Source organism: Dasypus novemcinctus, chromosome 28 (genome assembly GCF_030445035.2).
Source record: "Dasypus novemcinctus isolate mDasNov1 chromosome 28, mDasNov1.1.hap2, whole genome shotgun sequence".
NCBI lineage: Eukaryota > Metazoa > Chordata > Mammalia > Cingulata > Dasypodidae > Dasypus > Dasypus novemcinctus.
Genome location: NC_080700.1, coordinates 21,313,127 through 21,335,556, shown reverse-complemented (window position 1 = coordinate 21,335,556; position 22,430 = coordinate 21,313,127). Strand labels below are relative to the sequence as shown.

General features: G+C 39.8%; 1 protein-coding gene across 1 annotated transcript in view; it reads left to right on the top strand.

Annotated features, from left to right (window-relative positions):
* Positions 1 to 21,504: 21,504 nt before the first annotated feature.
* The window catches only part of SLC22A2 (solute carrier family 22 member 2), a 39,735-nt gene continuing 38,809 nt past the window's right edge, over positions 21,505 to 22,430 (top strand). The window contains exon 1 of the mRNA XM_004449795.5: positions 21,505 to 22,427. Within this exon, the coding sequence (XP_004449852.2) occupies positions 22,017 to 22,427 (411 nt within the window). The 5' untranslated portion in view covers positions 21,505 to 22,016. The remainder of the gene's footprint in view (positions 22,428 to 22,430) is intronic.

Genomic DNA, 22,430 nt, shown 5'->3' with positions numbered 1-22,430 from the left:
ACAATCAATGACATCCATTTATCTTTTTTTTTTTCTTTTTTTGCTTGTGCTTTGGGTGTAAAGTAAGAAATTATTGCCTAACCCAAGACCCTTGAGATGATTCCCTATATTTTCTCCTAGGAGTTTGATAGTTCTAGCTCTTATATTAGGTTTTCGACCCATTTTTTCATTTGTTTTTATATATGGTTTGAGATGGGGGCCCTTCTGTTTTTTACAAATGGTGGTCCAATTTCCCTAGAACCATTTGTTATTGTTAGAGAACAACGTTAAGAAAACATATATTTGAATATGATTTAAAGGGGAAATGTTAGATTATATATATGGTAAAAGAATTAAATTTTTAAAAATCTATAAAACTACAGTACACAAACAGTGAACCCTAAATTAAACCCTGGACTTTAATTCATAGAACAATTATAAAAATATGCTATCACCAATCGTAACTAATATTCCACACCAATGTAAGGTGTTGGAGGTGGGGGGTTTATGAGAATCTTGCATATTATGTGTGAAATCTCTGTAAACCCACAACTTCTCTAATAAAGAAATAATAATAATTAAAATTAAAAAGGGACTGGAGATTGATTCAGGACTTCATTTCACATGCAGGTTCATATCTACCTCAGAGTACACATGGAACAAATGTTTACTCAAGATGTATAGTAACAAGTTAATATAGAAACATTGTCATAACATTTTGGATTACAGAGTTAGAAAAAACTGTTTTAAATAAAAATTAACTTAAAGGGAAGTGGATTTGGTTCAACTGATAGAGTGTCTGCCTACCACATGGGAGGTCCAGGGTTCAAACTCAGGGCCTCCTTGACCCATGTGGTGAGCTGGCCCATGTGCAGTGCTGATGCACGCAAGGAGTGCCGTGCCACGCAGGGGTGTCCCCCGTGTAGGGGAGCCCCACACGCAAGAAGTGTGCCCCATAAGGAGAGCCACCCTGTGCAAAAAGAAAAAGCGCAGCCCACCCAGGAGTGGTGCCGCACACATGGAAAGCTGATGCAGCAAGATGACACAACAAAAAGAGACACAGTCTCCCGGTGCCACTGACAAGAATATAAGCAGAGAAGAACACACAGCGAATGGACAGAAAGCAGACAACTGGGACGGGGGGAAGGGGAGAGAAATCTAAAAAAGAAAAAGGTTATAATGTTATAACATTGTTTACTGTACATCCTAATACAACACTTCATTTTCCTCATAAAATTATGTTATGCTATTAATTAGAAAGAGCAAGATACATTTATAAAATCTGCAAATCTGAAAACGTTCCATGTTTTCTTCATACTTTTCACATGCTCTACTACCTGGCATTACAAATTTTGACTCATATTTTAAATGATTCTCTTTTTGTAATTATACTTGACCTAAATACGACGTACTAAAGAATTTTTACAACAAAAACAATTTTTTTGAATATTACTGTAGTGAAGTTATAGAAAAATATATTTAAATGTACATATGATAATTAACACTTATTTTGCATCCACTATGCTACAGACATTTTCCCATTTAATCTCTAAAAACTCCTATTATTTTTATTCCTATTTTTCTGAAAGGAAAAGGAAGCACAAAGAAGTTTACTGACTTGTCCAAGGTCACATAGTAAGGAAGTGACAGAAACCTCCAACTCAAGCCTCTGTGTCATCCAAACCCATTTCTTTAGACGACTCCTCGTCCAAGGTTAAATGCCACTTAATGGTCCTGAGACCCAGCTGAGATCAGTTTCTGTCTCTGAGCCTTGCCGTCCTCATCTTTAAAATGGGATGAGAACAACCACCTTGCAGGGCTGAAGTATAGTCTGTAAAGGACTAGCAGAAGATTGGGTGCATAGTAGACGAAAGTTAATGAATCTTAGTGTCCTCAGTGTATAAGAGGCAGCTAACCTAAGAAGAAATTTTTTCCTGTATCAACATGTTATTAAAATGCAGCACACTTTTGTAGCACTTATATAAGAAACTCAGGCCCTCCACGGAATTCTTTTGGCGGGAAACATACATGTCAGCTTCCCCATCTGTTGGGGGTGTGAAAATGAGCACAGTTTTGCCAATTAGTCAAGTTGGGATTTGCAGTGATGGCAAGATGAGGGTCTCAGAGGAAGAGCTCCCTGGAGTCACAGACTAAGAATTGTTGGAAGGGACCTCCTCATGATTACTGAAAGATTTCTCTGTCTGTGCCCTATTGTCCACTAATTATCTGAATGCCTGACTTGTCATTGGGTAGTATTCACCAATTCTACCCACACCTAACAGCCCCCTGTCCTCTGGTGTGGGGTTGCCGATAAATATGGATTGGGAACAACTGACTTTCCTCAGTACTGCCTAGAAAATTGCATCATGGGGACCATATTTATTTACATTATGAAGGAACCTGAGAAAAGATTGAGAAATACACTTGGCCTTAATTATAATGAATTAACAGATTATTTGGAGTCAATGATCATTCAGCATTGGCTCAGATTATCCTCCAGTCATGCTTCTGAACACACCCCATAAATGAAGCAACAGATCACAAGAGACCCGGACTCCAATCATAAGCATTGACTTACCTCCATCGTTATGTTGTTTGCCCTGTCTGGGGTTTCTCCACCGCTCCTTACTCACTGCCTGTGTGGCTTGTCTGTAGAGTAGAGACTATTACCAAACAAGAACTGATTTCCCAGCAGCTGTGCTGTGGGCTTTGCTTGTGTGTTAGGGCATTGATGAACAGGTATTGAATGACAGAGTAAACTAATTGCTGTAAGTGATCTGAGGTCTTAACTTCTCCTTATCTCATCACTTACTATAAGTAAGTCAAAATGAATATCAACATAAATGTTCCTTGGCAAGCAGTGCTCTCCTTGCCTCTCACCTGGTGCCCTCTTGCTCATGGCTGGAGGATCTGGTGTCTTTACATGGACTTAATGAATCCAAACGTCTGTAAACTTTTCTAATAAGAGGCAGCCAGGATCATTTCTGAGTCCCTGAGAATGGAGTAGGGCTTTATCATCATAATTAAAAAAAAACAACAACAAAAAAACTCTTGGGCGATGGACTTGGCCCAGTGGTTAGGGCGTCCGCCTACCACATGGGAGGTCCGTGGTTCAAAACCCGGACCTCCTTGACCCGTGTGGAGCTGACCCACGCACAGTGCTGATGCACGCAAGGAGTGCCGTGCCGTGCCGCGCACGGGTGTCCCCGGCATAGGGGAGCTCCACGCACAAGGAGTGTGCCCCGTAAAGAGAGCCGCCCAGTGCAAAAGAAAGTGCAGCCTGCCCGGGAATGGCACCGCACACATGGAGAGCTGACACAACAAGATGACGCAACAAAAAGAAACACAGATTCCCGTGCCGCTGACAACAACAGAAGCGGGACAAAGAAGACGCAGCAAATGGACACAGAGAACAGACAACCGGGGTGGGGGGGAAGGGGAGAGAAATAAAAAACAAACAAACAAAAAAAAAAAACCTCTTTCATTCTCACAGCCACTTCCAGTGAATAGCAGGAGGCAATAGAAATGGCAAAGACCTGGCAGTAGACACGTGTTGCCTCGAGGACTGACTCGGTGACTTAACTAGTTGGATGACACTGAGTGAGTTATTTCACTTCTCTGATTGTCAGTGAGTTCACCTGTAATATAGAAACAGTTATGTCTACCACACAGAGGTGTTATGTGGATTATAAGAGAGAAATTATGTTAAAACCAGACCCTCAATATTGCCTGGAGCAGAGCACATAGAAGCAGATGTTATCTTCCTGTTTTCCTCCCTCCTCCCTCCCTTTCAAGCCTTCTGCCCTACATAGAAGCATTCTGCCAGTACTTCTCTGGTTTTGGTCATTAATGCCAGGAGAGAGGTCAGGGGTCAAAGAAGAAGCTAGAGGAGGGGGTGGTGGAGCTAAAACAGGCTAAGACCACAGCTGGTCATGTTCGATTCCTGGGAGAAACCATAAATTGCATCAGTCCTTCCCAATTCAGCCACAGCAATGCTACAGATCTCTGTCATGTAACTGGAGTGTATTCCAGAAGAGAAAGGAGCCTAGGTTTTGGTGGTTCTGGAAAGAACTAGATCTAGTAGGTGGACATAGCATGTGAACAAGCCCTGGTTTTACATAAGATGGAATGTTTCTGTCAGTTGGAAATGTTGGACAATGAAGATGGCAGCCTCCCAAGGTTGAACAACTGTGTATCAGGGAACATGTCATGGGGATCCACACATCACACAAAGGATGGAGTAGGTGACAGCTGGGTTCCTGGCAATTGTTCTCACCTATGGAGTACTTTCCATGGTGCTCAGTATACTTGTTCTGACGACTAAATCATACTGAAGAATTACAGACAACCATTCTATATGATAAAAGCTGCACAAGCAATATATCAGAAATGGATTGACTTTTACAATGGGGAATGATTAATAAGCTCTGAAGCTGTGAAGATGTCCAATCAAGGCATCTGCAGGAGAGTTTTCTCCCTGAGCGGCAGCTGTGGGGGATCAGGCACATGGCGGCATCCTCTGGTCTCTCCCCTCTCCTCCAGGGCTCATGGCTTTCAGCTTCTGGCTAAAGTGGGTTCCTCTCAGCCTCTGTGACCCATTGATTCCAGCTTCTGATTCCTGGGGACTTCTCTCTCAGTTTCTGGGTCCCTCTCTGTCTCTGAAACTTTTTTTTTTCTGTATCTGCAGCCTTTATTCCTCCATTTATGAAGGATTCCAATAAGAGGATTAAGATCCATCCTGGGTCACACAATCTAATCAAAGTCCCTTAACTAAAGTAATTTAACCAAAAGTTCCCACCTAAAACAGGTCTACATGCACAGGAATGGATTAAACCTAGGGACATGATTTACTGTGGTCCACAAAAGCTTCAAACCACAACAACAGTTTCAAGCAATATTGCATTTCATGGAGTTCTGGCATTCTTTTAAGAAACAATGATGATTTGTATCTTTCATTTCAAGGAAAAACACACACAAATAGCACAAGACAGTCATACCAGTCAGCATTTTCTTCCTCATGTATCAGTTATCTATTGTTTCATGACAAATCATTCCAAAACTCAGTGGCTTAAAACAAAAATGATGCATTGTTTGTTCACAGTTCTGTGGGCTGTTGGGTGGTTCTTCTGTTTAGTTCACCTGGGCTCATTTGTGTAACTGCATGTAGCTGGAAGGTTGGCTAGGTCGGAAGGTCCAATGTGACTGATGATTGGTGCTGCCTGTCATCTGGGGCCCCCTCAGTTTTTCTTCCTGTAGCTTCTGTAGGCTAGACTGGCTTTGCTACATGGCAATATTTAGAGAGACCTTCCAAGAGAGAGGAAGCGGAAGCTTCAAGGTCTCTTAAAGGCCAATATTCCATAACTAGGACATCACTTCACCCATACTCTGTTGGTTAAAGAAAGTCATAAATTTCACCAACATTCAAGAGGTAGGCAACAGACTCAACCTCTTATGGACAGGAGATTCAAAATATTGTGGCCATTTTTTATTCTCCTTAGAAGCACACAACGACAACGGCAAATCCAAACAGAAATAATATTCAAATATTAAGAAGTCAATTTTGAATATTCTTATATCTGAGAGTCATTTATGTGTATAATTTCTCTAATTATGTGTCATTTATTTATTATGAATATTCTTAAACACCCACAGAGTATTTTCCTAAGCCTACAATGAAGTATTCCGGCAGTTTTCTGTGCAGATGTGAATCTGGTGACACTTCTGGAGGTCACTCTTTGACAGAATGGGTAGTCACTTCTGTGAAGAATGAATAAAAAGCTGGTAGAAAACTATTAAAAAGCAACCAGTATCATAATGAAATCTCAATTCCAGTGATAAAGAAAAAATGTTAAAACAGCCAGATAAAAAAGATGTACCACATTCAGAGGAACAAAAATAAGGATGAAGGTAGATTTCTCACAAGAAACAATACAACTGAGAAGATAGTGGAACACCATCTTTAAAGTACAAAGGAAAATAAAAACTGTCAACTTTGAATTCTTTACTTAGCAAAAATATCTACCCAAAACAAAGGCAATAAGAAGACTTTTTAAGATGCACAAAGCAGAATGCATCACAGGCAGATCTGAACTACAAGAAATGTTAAGCTACCTGTGACTTTCTTTCCAAGAGGAGGGAAAATTATATCAGGTGGAAATATACTCTACACAAAGGTTAAAATATCACCAGAAAAGATCACAATGTGGAGAAATATATAAGACATTATTCTTAATATTTAAATCACTTTAAAATATAATTGACCATTGAAATAAAACTAATAATGTTATTTATGATATTTATAAGCTCACTATGTAGAAGTAAAGTGCATGACAATAATACAAAGCCAGGTTGGTGAATAATAGAAGTATACTATTCTAACATCTTTATATTCCATATGAAATGGGATAAATTTAGCTTGAAGGGAGACTGTGATAACTTATAGATATATACAATAAACCTTTAAAGCAACTACTAAAATTAATAAAATAAAATAATAAAAGAGTTATAGCCAAAAGGCCAACAAAGGAGATAAAGTGGAATCATAAATAATCAAAAAGAAAGCAGAAAACTAGACAGGGAAAAACAACAAATGGAAAACATAATATCTTTAAACCCAAGTATATTAAAATGATCACATTGACTATAAATGGTCTAAACCCTCTAGTAAAGTTGTATATCTATTAAATAAATTGAATTTCTTGTTAATGGTCTTCTCCAGAGAAGACTCCACGACCAGATGGTTTCACTGGTGCAGTCTACCAAACATGTAATGAAAAAATCATACCAATTCTATACAAAAATCTTCCAGAAAATTGAAGAGGAAGGAATATTTCCCAACTTATACTATGAGACCAAAATTGCTATGATACCAACACAAGATAAAATTATTTCAAGAAAAGAAAATTACATATCAATATCCCTCATAAATATAGATATAAAAATTTAAGCATTTTATCAAATGAATCCAAAAGAATCTATACATGAGAACACATCATAATCAAGTGGGGTTCTTCTCAAGAATGCAAGATTGGTTGAACATGGAAAACGCCACTGTATTAACAAACTAAAAACAAAAAAAGGATACAATGATCTTGATAGATGCAGAAAAAGCATTTGACAATTCCAACATCCACTACTGATTTTTTTTTTTAAGTTTTTTTTTTTTTTTTTTAAGATTTATTTATTTATTTAATTTCCCCCCCCTCCCCTGGTTGTCTGTTCTTGGTGTCTATTTGCTGCGTCTTGTTTCTTTGTCCGCTTCTGTTGTCGTCAGCGGCACGGGAAGTGTGGGCGGCGCCATTCCTGGGCAGGCTGCACTTTCTTTCACGCTGGGCGGCTTTCCTTACGGGCGCACTCCTTGCGCGTGGGGTTCCCCCACGCGGGGGACACCCTTGCGTGGCAGAGCACTCCTTGTGCGCATCAGCACTGCGCATGGCCAGCTCCACACGGGTCAAGGAGGCCCGGGGTTTGAACCATGGGCCTCCCATGTGGTAGACGGACGCCCTAACCACTGGGCAAAAGTCCGTTTCCCTACTGATTTTTTTTTAAAACCGCAGCAAACCCAAATCATCATAGAACATCCTTAACTTGAAAAAAGCTATCTGTTGAAAACCGACACGAGTACCATACTTAATGGTTAGAAAATAAATGCTTACCTCCTAAGATCTTTTGAACAATGGTCTGGAGCACTTGGAAATTCACATGAGAAAAGGAAAGGAAAGAAAAGAGTTGGGAAACGGACTTTGGCCCAGTGGTTAGGGCGTCCGTCTACCATATGGGAGGTCCGTGGTTCAAACCCCCGGCCTCCTTGACCCGTGTGGAGCTGGCCATGCGCAGTGCTGATGCGCACAAGGAGTGCTGTGCCACGCAAGGATGTCCCCCGCGTGCGGGAGCCCCACGCGCAAAGGAGTGCGCCCGTGAGGAAAGCCGCCCAGCGTGAAAAGAAAGAGCAGCCTGCCCAGGAATGGCGCCGCCCACACTTCCCGTGCCGCTGACGACAACAGAAGCGGACAAAGAAACAAGACGCAGCAAATAGACACCAAGAACAGACAACCAGGGGAGGGGGGAAATTAAATAAATAAATAAATCTTTAAAAAAAAAAAAAAAAAGAAAAGAGTTAAAAAAAAGAAAACTTCAATCCATACCTTCCACCATATACAAAAAATTAGCTCAAAATAAATCATATATGCATTCATTTTCTAGGGCAGCTGTAACAAATTACCAAAAGCTTGGTGACTTAAAACAAGCGAAACTTGTTCTCTCATGATTCTGGAGGTCAAAAGTTGGAAATTAAGGAGTCAACAGGGAAGCACCCCATCCAAAACCTCCAGGGGAGAACCCTTCCCTGCCTCCCCAGCTTCTGGTGGCCCCTGGCATTCCTTGGTTTGTGGCTTCGTACCTCCAATCTCTGCCTCCATCTTCATGTGGCCTTCTCTTCTTCTGTCTCTTTCATCTGTGTGTGTCTCTCTCTCTTTATTAAGGAGGTACTGGGGATTGAACCCAGGACCTCATACATGGGAAGCAGGGGCTCAACCCCTTGAGTTCCATCTACTCCCCTCTGTGCATCTCTTTCAAGGACCCTTAAGATTTTAGGCCCACCCAGATAATCCAAGATCATCGCATCTGGATATCCTTAATTACATCTACAAAGGCCTCCCCCCGTTTCCAAATAAAGTCACATTTACACAATCTGAGGACATGTCTTTGGGGAGGGAGACCCTTATACTTTCCATTGCAATGTACTTAAAGGTAAAATCTAAAATTATAAAACCTGGAGGAAATGTTTGTCACCTCAGGTTAGCAAAATTTTCAAAGATATTACACCAAAAACATGATGCATAAAAGAAAAGATCAATGCACTTTTGTGTATTTTGGCATTTTGATGTCACCAAAATGAAAAATACTTGCTCTTTGAAGGACATGGTTAAGAGAATAAAAAAAGCAAGCCACGGATTGGGAGAAAATATTTGCAAATCATGTATCTGATAAAGGACTATTATCTACTACCGTAAAGAACTCTCAAAATTCAATTATAAGAAAACACAAACCAAATTTAAAAGTGAGCAACAAGGTGTAGGTTGGTGGGGTGATTTATGGGACCCCAATATGATATTATACATGGGTTTTTTTTTGTAAGTTCACAGCTTTTACTGTACACTTATTGTTTATGTATGTTCAGGTATGAATGATATACTTCAATAAAATTTTAAAAGAAATAAAAAAGCAAGATGAAGACAGAATTTTTTAAAAATGAGCAAAAGATAAATCCAGAGTGCTGCTTTCAGGATGGTAGCATGAGGAGCTCCGCAGACAAAGCTGGAAAAATCTATTTTTAAAAAAGAACAGCCATTTAAAGTCTGGGAACTGTCCTAAGGGCGTGCAGTGAAAGAATAAATATTCAAGAGAATTTACTAAAACTCAGTAAGAACAGTGAGAGTTCAAGGTATTAGAGCCATACATCTTTCCTCCCTCCCCCTTGCAGCTCAGCCTGATGGCAACTCCACTCGAAGCTGGTGTGATCAAGAAGACGGCTCTTTCTTCTTCAGTTCCCAGTCAAGGGTTTCTGCATCTCACCAGCCAACATTTCTCATCACCTCCAACTCCAAGTCGAAGAGGCAAAACTCCTGGTGACTGGCCAAGAGGATGGGGGCTCATTTCCTCTACCTAGCACCCCCCATAGGGTAGAGATTACGGCAGATGAGAAAACCAGGGCCCTAATCTTTCTCGCCCTGCTTTGCTCATAGAGCAGAGTTTGCACACGGGGAGGACCAGAGACTACTGTGCGGTTTAGCAAAGAATTGTGACCCAGATGCTCTGTCTAGGAAGAGAAGTGGTCTAAGAAAAGGGAGCTCCAAAACTCTCCCCAAAGTAGCTGACTTTATTTGACACGGGTTGTGGGGACATTTGGGCCCAAGGGTGCTCTTGACAAAAACAGCTCTTATTATTATATAAAAGTAACAAACTAAGCAATAGGTCAGCTAACGAACCAGAATAACAAGAGAAAGAGATATCTAGTAGCCCCTTGCTCCACCACCCCTGAGTCAGAGCAAACCTTGAACTGTCCTCCAAAACTATCCCTGTCCAAGCTTAATTGGGCCAGCCTGCTGAGCAATTTATGCCCCATGGCCTTGTCAGAACCAATACAGCAATCAGCAGTCGATTAGTGATACCTGAGGGCCGCGTGTAATACCAAAGGCGGCGTACAGCTTAACAGAGAGAGAAGGAAAGAGACAGTCAAAGAGAATCCTGTGAAAACTGTTATCATAGTGACTAAGTGCATCATTAGGACTGCACCTTGAATTGCCAACGCAACTTTAAAAAGACAAAAAGTTGGAAGCCTCAGACTTCCTGATTTTAAAATGTAAAGATAAATCAATTTATAGAGATGAAATTAGATAGGTGGTTATATAAGGCTAGGGAAAGATAGAGGAATTGAGAGGTGACTGCTAAGGGGTGTGGGGTTTTTCTTTTTGGAGTAATGAAATTGTTCTATACTCCTTTGAAGTGATGAATACATTACATTGTGATTACACTAAAAGTCATTGATTATACACTTTGGATAGATCATATGGTAGGTGAATATATCTCAATAAAACTGCTTAAAATAAAAAATAAAATAAATTTTAAAAAATAGATGCATAGGACTCATCAAAATTTTTAAATTTTGTATATCAGAAGATATTATAAAGAAAATGAAAATACAACCAACAGGGTGGGATGAAATAATTTGGAAACCATATACCTGATAAGGGCTTGGTATACAGAATATATAAAGAAGTTCTTCACACCATCAACAAAAAGAGAAAATAACCCAATTTAAAAATAGAAAAACACTTGAACACATATTTTACCAAGAAGATATACAAATGGCCAATAAACACTTGAAAAGATGCTCAATGCTATTAGGGAAATACAAATCGAAAGCACAACGAAAGGCCATCTCACAGTAGAATGACTACTGCTAAAAAAAAAATTGCAAACAGCAAGTGTTGGAGAGGATATGATGGAATAGAAACACATAAACATTATTGATGAGAATATAAAATGGTGCCACCACTATGGAAAACAGTTTTCATATGATCTGGTATATCCACTTCTAAGTATATACCCAGAAGAATTGAAAGCAGAGATTCAAACAGATATTTGCACACCAATGTTCATAGCAGCATTATACACAATTGCCGAAAGGTGGAAGTCACCTAAGGGTCCACCGACAGCTGAAGAGATAAATAAAATGCAGTATATGCATACAATGGAATACTATTTGGCCATAAAAAGAAACAAAGCTCTGATGCATGTGACAACATGGATGAACTTTGAAGACATCGTGTTGAGTGAAATAAGCTAGACACAGAAGAATAAATAATGTATGATCTCACTTATACAAAATAAGTAGAATATGTAAATTCATAAAATCGGAAACTAGAATACAGGTTACCAGGTCCAAGTAGGGAAAATAATGGAGAGTTAATTATTAATTGGTACCAGGAAGTGGATGTGGCTCAAGCGAATGGGCTCCCATCTACCATATGGGAGGTCCAGGGATCAGTTCCCCGGGCCTCCTGGTGAAGGCAAGCTTGCTTGTGGGGTGAGCTGGCCTGAGTGCAGAGCTAGCCCACACAGAGTGTTGGCTGGAGCAGAGAGCTGGCACAGCAAGATGATGCAACAAAGAGAGACACAGAGGAGAGACAATAAGAGACAGAGCACACAACCAAGCCAAGGTCCACAGGAAGGAGAAATACACTAAGGATCAGAGTGGGCTTAATGATATTCTATTCTTGAACTATTGTGGCTAATAATTGAGAAAATGTGGCATTGGTATGGAAAAAGTGGCCATGGTGGCTGCTGGGTGCGGGGAAGGGGAGGAAGAGAAGAGATGTGGAGGCATTCTCGGGACTTGGAGTTGTCCTGAGTGGTGCCCCAGGGACAATTGCCGGATGTTGTATGTCCTCCCATGGCCCACTGGATGGAACATGGGAAAATGTGGGCTATGGTGTGAAACACGGGACATGGGGTACAGCGATACCCAGAGATGTACTCACCAGATGCAATGGATGTGACATGATGATGGGGGAGAGTGTTATTGGGGATAGAGTGGTGGGGTGGGGGCGGTGGGGGCGAATGGGGACCTCATATTTTTTTAATGTAATATCTTTTTAAAAAATGAATAAATTGAGTAGAATTTGGAAAAAAAAAAAGAAAAAGAAAATTTTCTCCAATGTACCTCCATGTCTTCCCCTTTTCTGTATGCCATTCTCAATATATCTATGTATGTTATGAATATACCATATAAAATTATAATTACTGATTTAAAAAAAAAAAAAGAGAGACATAGCAGACCAGGGAACTGAGGCGGCACAAGAGATTGAGCACCTCTCTCCCACTCTGGAAGGTCCCAGGACTGGTTCCCAGTGTCACCTAAAGAGAAGATAAGCAGACACAGAAGAATGCATAGGGAATGGACACAGAGAGCAGACAATAAGGGGGCTGGGAAGAAATAAATAAATAAATCTTTTTTAAAAAATTATTAATTAGTATGGAGATCTCTTTTGCCTTGATGGAAACTTTTATCAATAACATTTTTCTATAACCTACAATTGCTCTTTGAAAAAATACAGTACAAGTCATGGTGTATATTTAGATGTGAATTACAGGATTTAATGGGCTTTTCCTAATTAAAAAGAAAAAAAAATAAGACATCACATGTCCCTTTATCAAATTTTTCCCAATGGTAACAATATCACAACCAGTTAATTGACATTGATGCAGTCAAGATACAAGATATTTCCATCACCACAATACCATCACCATGCTGCCCTCTCATAACTATACTTACTTCCTTCCCTTCCTCATCCCTTCCTTAAAACTGGGCAACCATTGATCTGTTCTCCATTTCTATACTTTTGTCATTGCAACAATGTAATGGAACCATAAAATTTGTCATCTTTGGATATGGCCTCTTTTTACTCAGAAGAATTCTCCAAAGCTTCATCTAGTTTATTGAGTTCAGTGGTTCATTCCTTTTTATTGCTGAGGAGTATTCCATGGTATTGTTGTGTCACAGGTTGTTTAACCACTGAAGCACGTCTGGGTTGTTTCCAGTTTAGGGCTATTATGAATAAAGTCACTATGAACACTCACATGCAAGTTTTTTGCATGGACATAACTTCATTTCTTAGGAATAAATGCCAGGAGTGCAGTGGCTAGGTCCATTTGGTAGGCATATGTTTAGCTTTTAAAGAAACTGCCAAACTTTTCCAGAGTGGCTGTATATTTTACATTCCCACCAGCAAGATATGAGCAATCCAATAGCTCTGTATGGTTTCCAGTATTTGGTATTGTCACCATTTTTTTATTTCAACCATTCTGATAGGTATGTAGTGATAGATCATTGTGGTTTTTATTGCTATTTCCCTAATGACTAATGATGTTGCATATCTTTTAATATGCTTATTTACCATCTGTATAGTCTCTTCAACGAAATGTCTGTGTCTTTTGCCCATTTTCTAATTGTACTCTTTGATTATTCACTGTTAAATTTTGAGAATTCTTTATATATTATTCTACATAGTAGTCCTTTGCTGGATATGTAGTTTGCAAATGTTTTCTCCCAGTCTAAAGCTTGTCTTTCATCTTCTTGAGGGTCATTTGCAGAGCAAATATTTTTTTATTTTGATAAAGTCATCTTTATCAAGTTTTCCTTTTATGGCCCACTCTTTTTGTGTTGAGTCTAAGAATTCTTTGTCTAGACCTAGAGCCCAAAGCCCCTAGCCCCCATGATGTTTTCTAAAAGTTTATGGTTTTATATTGGTATTTAAGTCCATGATCCATTTTCAATTATTTGTATAGGGTGTGAGGCACAAGCTGTAGTTTTTTCTCCTATTGATGTTGTTATTCCAACATCGCTTGTTGACAATGCTTTTTTCCTCCACTGAATTGCTCTTGCACCCTTGTCAAGAATAAGTTGGGAATATTTGGGTGGGTCTATCCCTGGGTCTCTATTCTGTTCCATTGACCTGTGTGTCTCTCTTCCCATCAGCTCCAAAAAGTCTTGATTAGTGAAGCTATAGAATACCGGAAATATGGAAAACTGATTTAACTGGTGTGTTAGTCTGCCAAATAGTCTGATGCAAAATACCAAAAGTGGGTTGGTTTTTATAAATGGTATTTATTTGGGGTAGGAGCTTACAGACACCAGGCCTATCTGTAACTTATGCTTTTAACCTATAAAGCATAAGTTACTTCCCTCACCAAAGTCTATTTTGATGTATTGGGGCAAGATGGCTGCCAATGGCTGCGAGGGTTCAGGCTTCCTGGGTTCCTCCCTTCCAGGGTCTTGCTTCTCTCTGGGTTCAAAGTTCCTTTCTTTCCAGGGCTTGCTTCTTCCTGGGCTCATACTCATGAATTGGTATTGCATTTTGTCTTTTCCTGGGGCTGGCTTCTCTTTCCTCTGTGAGCTTACTTCCTGGGGCTCCAGCTAAAGACTTCAGCATCAAACTCCAACATCAAAACTCCAACATCAAAAACCGCCAGCATCAAAAAGCTTCAAAACTGTCCTTTGCCATGCCTTTTATCTGTGAGTCCCTTCCCACCAAAGAGTGGGGTCTCAACACCCTAATGACGTGACCCAGTCAAAGCCCTAATCATAACCTAATCAAGAAACCAGATTACAAACATAATCCAATATATATTTTTGGAATTCATAAGTATATCAAACTGCTACAAAACTGGATTTATTTTTCTCCATCAATGTTGTTTTACGTATTCTCAGTGCTCTGCTTTTCCCCATAAATTTTAGAATAATCTTGTCTATATCTACAAAATCATCATGGAATTTGGCAGGAATTGTGTTAAATGTATCTATCATTTTGGAAAGAATTGATATCTTTACCATGTTGAGTCTTCCAATTCATAAATGCTCTTCATTTATTTAGCTCTTCTTTGATTTCTTTCATCAGTATTTTGTAGTTTTCAGCATACAAGTCAAGTACATGTTTGTTAGATTTACACATTTTTCATTTTTTAGCAATTGTAGATAGTTTCATATTTTTAATTTTGGTGACCACATGTTCATGGCTATTATGGACATACAATTGATTTTTGAATCTTATTTTGTATCCTGCAATCTTGCTGAGCTCACTTATTGGTTCTAAGAGTCTTTTTAATTTCTTTTTTTTAGGTTCCTTGAGATATTCTTTGTAGACAGTCACAATCATGTCATCACCAAATAAAGTTTTATTCCTTCTTTTCTGACCTGGATGCCTTTTATTTTCTCTTCTCACCTTACTGTATTGACCAGGTCTTCCAGTTCTATGTTGAAAAAGAACAGTGACAGCAGACATTTTAGTCTTGCATCTGACCTTAGTAGGGAAGTATTCAGTCTTTCATCATTAACTATATTGTTAACTGCAGGTTTTTTTGAAGATGTTTTTTCTTGAATTGAATTTCCTCTCTATTCCTATTTTTTCTGGAAGCTTTTATCATGAATGGGTATTGCATTTTGTTAAATGCTTTTTCTGCATCAGTTGATATTTTCATGAGGATTTTCTTCTTTAGCCTTAAAATGGTGTATCATATTGACTAATTTTTGAACATTGAACCAGCCCTGCATCCCTGGAATAAACACTTCTTTTTATACATTGTTGAATTCTATTTGCTAATATTTTGTTAAGAATTTTTGCATCTATAGTCATGAGGGATACTGGCCTTTAGTCTTCTTTTACTTTTTTTTGTACAGTCATTATCTGGTTTTGATAGTTGAGTAATTCTAATTTCATAAAATGAACAGGGAAGGGTGCTCTTCCCTTTTATTTTCTGGCAGAGATTGTGTAGAATTGGTTTTAATTCTTTTTTAAATGTTTGCTAGATTTCTTTACTGAAACCCAGAATAGAAGATTTCTTTGTTGGGAGAGTTTACATTATAAATACAATTCCCTTAATCGTTACAGAGCTATTCAAATTATCTATTTCATGTTGGGTGAGTTGTGTTTGCTTGTGTTTTTTGAGGAATTTGTCCATAATTTGACAAATCTACATGCAAATTTGTTCATAGTATTCCCTTCTTATCCTTTTAATGCCTGCAGGCTAAGTAGTGGTATTCTCTGTTTAAATACTGGTATTGGTAATTTGTGTCTTGTCTTTTTCTTTTCCCAGTCTCTCTAGAAGCTTGTCAATTTTATTAATCTTTTCAAAGAACCAGCTCTTTGTATCCTTGCTTTTTCTCTATTATTTTTCTGTTTTCAATTTCATTTATTTCTGCTCTTATCTTAATGACTTCCTTTCTTCTGCTTGCTTCCTTTGAGTTTATATTGCTTTTCCTGTTCTGGGTTCTTGAGATAGGAGCTTAGATTATTGATTTCAGACTTTTTCTCTTTTCTAATGTAAGCAGTTAGTATCATAAATTTTCCCCTAAGCAAGATTTTACCCATGTCCCACATATTTTATATGTTGTACTTTTATTTCACTCACTTCAGTGCATTTTTTATTTCCCTGAGGCTTCCTCTTTGACCCATAAATTTAAAAGTTTGTTTAGTTTCCAATTTTGGAGAATTTCCTGATATAATTTTTTAAATTGATCTCCAGTTTGATTCCATTGTTTTACATTTTTTTGAGGTTTGTTTTATGACCCAGGAATGGTTTATCTTGGTACATGTTCTGTGGGCATTTGCTAACAATGTTCTATTGTTCGGTGGGATATTCTATAAATGTTGATTAGACATTGTTGGTTGATGTAATTGTTGATTTTCTGTCTGGTTGTTCTTTTGGTTATTGAGAGAGGGTATTGAAGCGTCTAGCCAAAATTCTGTATTTATCTATTTCTTTTTCCAGTTCTAACAGTTTTTTCTTCGTATATTTCACAACTGCGTTATTTGGTGCATACACATTTAGGATTGCTATGTCTGCTTGCTGGAGTGACCCTTTTATCTTTATATAATGTCCCTGCCTGTCTCTCATAATTTTCTTTGCTCTGAAGTCTACTTATATTAATATAGCCACTCCTTTCTTTTGATTAATATTTGTGTATTAGTCAGGGTTCTCTAGGGAAACTGAACCAATAGGAGATACCTGTAAATAGTGTAAGGTTTTATAGAATTGTTTCATGCAACCGTGGGGATGAGCAAGTGCAAATGCCATAGGGCAGGCTGCAACCCAGGAACTCCAGGGAAGGTCCTTGATGAGTTTTCCAGGAGAAGCTCTCTGTCTGAAGTGGAGATGTGAATTCTCTCCCTGAACGCTAAAATCACTTCTTTTAAGGCCTTCAACTGATTGGATGAGCCATCACTCGTGGCTGGAAGCAATCTTCTCATTTGGCTGTAGATGTAATTAGCCATAGATACAATCAGTTCACTGATGATTAAAGTCCATGAAATGTCCTTATAGGGCAATTAGCCCAGTGATTGCCTGAACATATAACTGGGCACTGTTACCGGCTAAGTTGACACATTAGCCTAACCATCACAATTTTCGTGGTATCTCTTTTAACCTATCTATATCATTATGTTAGTAGTGAAGATGTAGACAGCATGTAGTTGAGTCATATTTTTCAATCCATCTCCCAAGCTCTGTCTTTTAATTGGTATATTTAAGCCATTTTACATTTATGTAATTATCAGTATATTTGCGCTTAAGTCTGTCATTTTATGTTTTTGGTTTATTTTATTTCTTATTTGTTTCTGTTTTCTTTTTCCTACTTTCCCTGGAGTTACTTGAACATTTTTTAGAATTCCATTTTTTTTTTTATCTATAGTGTTTTAGTGTATCTCTTTTATATAGTTTTTTAGTGGTTGCTCTATGTATTACATTATATATACATCATTTATCAGTTTACCAGTGTCATTTTATCATTTTGAGTGAAGTTTTGAAACCTGACTTTCTTTTCTGTCCTTTTACTCTTCCCCATTATTAATATATTAATATTAATATTATTTCCTCTCTATGTATTTAGAAACACATCAGACTGTATTACAACTTTTGCTCTAACATATTTTAGAACACTCAAGAGCAGAAAAGTCTATTGTATTAGACATATTTTGCCTACTGTATTTTTTCTTTCTTCCTGATGTTTAAGACTCCTGTTACTGTTTCCTTTCTTTTAAGAGAAATTCCTTTAAGCCATTATTTTAGGGCAAATCTGTTCGTGACAAATTCTCTTAGTTTTCCTCCATCTGAGAACGTCTAAAGGATATTTTCACTGGAAATAGGAATCTGGGTTGACAGTTCTTTGTTTTCAGCACTTGAAAAATGAATCTCTTCTCTCTGACCTCCATTGTTTATGATGAAAAATCTGCTTTCATTCAAATTTTATTTTTCCTGTAGTTAAGATGCTGTTTCTCTCTCCTTGCTTTCCAGGTTTTTTCTTTATCTTTCATTTTCAGAAATGTGACTATGATGTGTTCTTGTGTGAATTTCTTTGGGTTTATCCAGTTTGAGATTTGCTGAGCTTCTTGAATCTGTAGGTCTATGTCTTTTGCCAAATTTGGAGATTTTTAGCCAGTATTTCTTTGAGTACTTTTTCTGTCCTGCCTGTCTCATTCTGGGACTCTGAAATTACAATTATTAGATATTTTGTTGTATTCCAGAGGTATCTGTGGCTCTGCTGATATTTTTCAGTCTATTTTTTCTCTGTTGTTCAGATAGTGGAGTTTCTATTCTATTTTTCCAGCTCACTGATTCATTCCTCTGTCCCTCCATTCTGCTGTTGAACCCATCCATCGAAATTTTATTTTTTACTTTTTATTTATTTTTATTTATTTTTTATTTATTTCTCCTCCCCTTCTCCCCCCCCCCCCCATTGTCTGCTCTCTGTGTCCATTCACTGTGTGTTCCTCTGGGTCTGCTTGCATTTTTGTCAGTGGCACCAGGAATCTGTGTCTCTTTTTTGTTGTTGAGTCATCTTGCTGCATCAGCTCGCCATTTGTGTGGTGCCACTCCTGGGCAGGCTGCACATTTTTAAGCATGGGGCGGCTCTACTTATGGGGTGCACTCCTTGAGCGTGGGGTTCCCCTATGCAGGAGACACCCATGCGTGGCATGGCACTCCTTGTGAGCATCAGCATTGCACATGGGCCAACTCACCACATGGGTCAGGAGGCCCTGGGTTTGAACCCTGGACCTCCCATATAGCCATCAAATTTTTAATTCCTCCTATTGTATTTTTCTGTTCTAAACATTTCCATTTGGTTCTTCTTTACTCTTCTATTTCTTTGCTGAGACTCTCTATTTTCTCTTTTGTTTCAGATGTTTGTAATTGCTTGTTGGATAATTTCTGATGGCTTCTTTAAAATCTTTGTCAGATAATTCTAATCTCTCTGTCCTTTCAATGTTGCCGTCTATTGATTGCCTTTTTTCATTCAGTTTGAGATCTTCCTGGTTCTTAGTATGATGAGTGATTTTCAGGGGAAACATAGACATTTTGGGTATTATGTAATGGAACCCTAGATCTTATTTAAACCTTCTGTGTTAGCTGTCTTCCTCTGACACTGTTCCAACAGGGATGGAGAGTATACCTCATTATTTCCATGTGGGGGAAGAAGTCCAGTTCCCCATTTGGCCTCTGTTGATACCTGAGGGGGAAGTATCTAGTGTCTGCTGGAGGTCGTGGGAGTTCCAGCTCCTCAACAGATCTTCACTGATACCTCCCTGGCTTGGAGGGGTAAGAATGCTTCATAACTGCTCTCTGCATGACCCCCATTAACCCCAGGGGCAGTGGAGAGGAGGCTGGCCTCGTTACTTTTGGGTGGTGATGAAAATTCTGACTCTTCACTAGGGAGTCTTCTGACAGTGGGGAGGGGAAAGAGTGCCTCCCTACTGGCAGAGGGGAGTGGATGTCCAGACTTCCCACATGATCTCTACTAACACCGATGGGAGGGGATTTTTCCTTCCTGCCTAGAAAGAATGAAAGTTTTGGTTCCTTAATTGGTCTTCTCTGGCAACATCCTGGCAGGGGCAATGGGGCATCTCATTACAGCTTGGAGAGGATGGGCAGGGTTGAAAGTCTACCCTTTCATGCTTTCCTGGTTGGGTGGGGTGGGGTCACAATATATTCTCTGGTGTTTGGGCTGTAGTAAGTAGTTATTTTCTTATATTTTTCTGTCTTGTTAGGCTGCCCTTTTCTTGCTGCTTTACTAGAGAGAGATTTTTGTTGGGGGTTTTTTAGGTCTGCATTCATGGATGTTTCTGAATTGGTGGCTTTTCCACCATCCTGAGGCTGGGAAAAAAAGCCAAGAGACTCGCTACCATGTCATTATTTAGGTCCCAATATTCCTAGCCAGTCCGCCTTCCTTTCTCCACTGTTCAGAGTCTCTTCGTGTCTGTTTTACATAAAGTATCCCGGGTTTTTAGTTGCATTTAGTAGTAAGAGTGTGAAAAAATATGTCTATTCTATCTTCCCAGAAGCATAAGTTAAAGGTATCTTTTTTAGCGCTTGACTTCGCCATATCTGTTTGCTGGTTGGCAACGTTACTTTCTCTTTATTTTATTAAGGATTTTTATCTTAAAAATACCTGTGCTCTAGAGAGCTTCCTCAGCTAGAGAACTGGAATGCCTCTCCAGATTCATAGCTCCATCTTTCTGCAAATCCTTCCTGTTATCCAAGATGGCTACCAAATAAGCCAAAGCTTTCCAGAGACTGGGCATTTTAAGTCTATGACACAACCAGAAATCCAATCCAGTTTTCTTTCGTTTGCTTCATTTTTTTTTTCTATTGACACGTCAGTGGGTATAACATGGATGAACTTTGTGACTATAGCATTTGTAACTGCAAATACTCCCCAAATCTCTTGGTTCTATAAGACCTGAACCCACTCACTTAGCATATGTGAAAATGGGGCCAACAGTGGCATAAGTCTTCTACTCTGTCACCACCTAGCACAGCACCTTTGTGAGCCAGACAGACACCCTGCTTCTTGCTTTGTTAAAAGAAAACAAGAAGTGTGCGGCTGCAGGAGGTAGGACGACCCACGTTCTCAAACCCAGTGACTATGCTAAAGGAGGAAAATAAAGGAGGAGGAAGAGAAGGTAAAGGAAAAGAAAGGGAAGGAGGAGGAAAAGGAGAAGGAAAAGAAGAAGGAGGAGAAGAAGGAACCAAACTGGAATAAATTTTAGATATTTTATCATGTAGATGAATCAACAGACTATGTTCTCTTTTTGACGTTGCATTGAAGAGCTTTTTCTCCAACAGGAAAGAGAGATTTCCCAGTTCTCCTGCATTTGGATGCACCCACCACCATCCTAAATACAACCTTGACCACAGACAGAAATACCCAGGACAAAAGACACCTCTGGATGCATTTACACTTGTCCTATATGTGTGGTGCTCACTTTCTTTCCCCTCAAATGGGTCAAGGGTTAGAGCATTTCAGGGTTGAAAGGCAAGAAGGCCAAACTGGAGCAAACCATTTTAGGAAGCAGAATTATCCGATCCAGGAACGATCAAAGCCAGCAGGCACAGCGTGTTCCCTGAGCGCCCTTGTTATTGTTTGTAGAAACAATAAGCCCAGCAATAGGATGTGCAAACCACTTTGAATCCGGACAAGAACTCTGACCCAAGACCATGTGTTCTCACTACACCGGGTTAGCGGAGCCAAAGATGTGTACATTCTCGGCAGGACCAAAAGGAAAGGTCGCCGGGTGGGTGAGATATGAATATATTAATTTCCCAGACACTCAGTTTACTAAAGAAGGATTAGCAGGTCCTTGAGCTGTGAAAGCACTCAGATTACTCACCCGTGTGGTGCAGAGAAAGGATTGTTTGTTGTGCTGGTATGAGGTAGCGGCAAACTTGTGGAGAAGATGTTACAACCCACAGCAGAGGAGCCCGGTCAGCTTGCTCAGGCGTTTCAGAAGAGCAGCAGAGCGTGCTCCTGCTGGAGAAGGGCACATCTGAAGTCAGCCCGACATAGGGCTGGACCAAAGGCTACTGGGTTTCTAGAATAAACTCTCACCCTTTGGCTTTCGGTCCAGAGTTGCCCTGGGCCTCCGTCAGCCACATTTCGATCTGCTCAGGAGAAAGCAACAGCACTTTTCCTGTCTCCAGTGAGAATGCCAACTGTGGATGACATTCTAGAGCATATCGGGGAATTTCACTGTTTCCAGAAACAGACGTTTTTCCTCCTGGCCCTGCTCTCGGCGGCCTTCACCCCCATCTACGTGGGCATCGTCTTCCTGGGCTTCACCCCGGACCACCGCTGCCTGAGCCCCGGGGTGGCCGAGCTGAGCCAGCGCTGCGGCTGGAGCCTGGAAGAGGAGCTCAACTACACGGTGCCCGGCCCCGGGGGCGCAGGGGGAGCCTTCGCCCGCCAGTGCAGGAGGTACGCGGTGGACTGGAACCAGAGCGCGCTGGGCTGCGTGGACCCGCTGGCCCGCCTGGCCGTCAACAGGAGCCACCTGCCGCTCGCCCCCTGCCAGCATGGCTGGGTGTACGACTCGCCCGGCTCCTCCATCGTGACCGAGGTG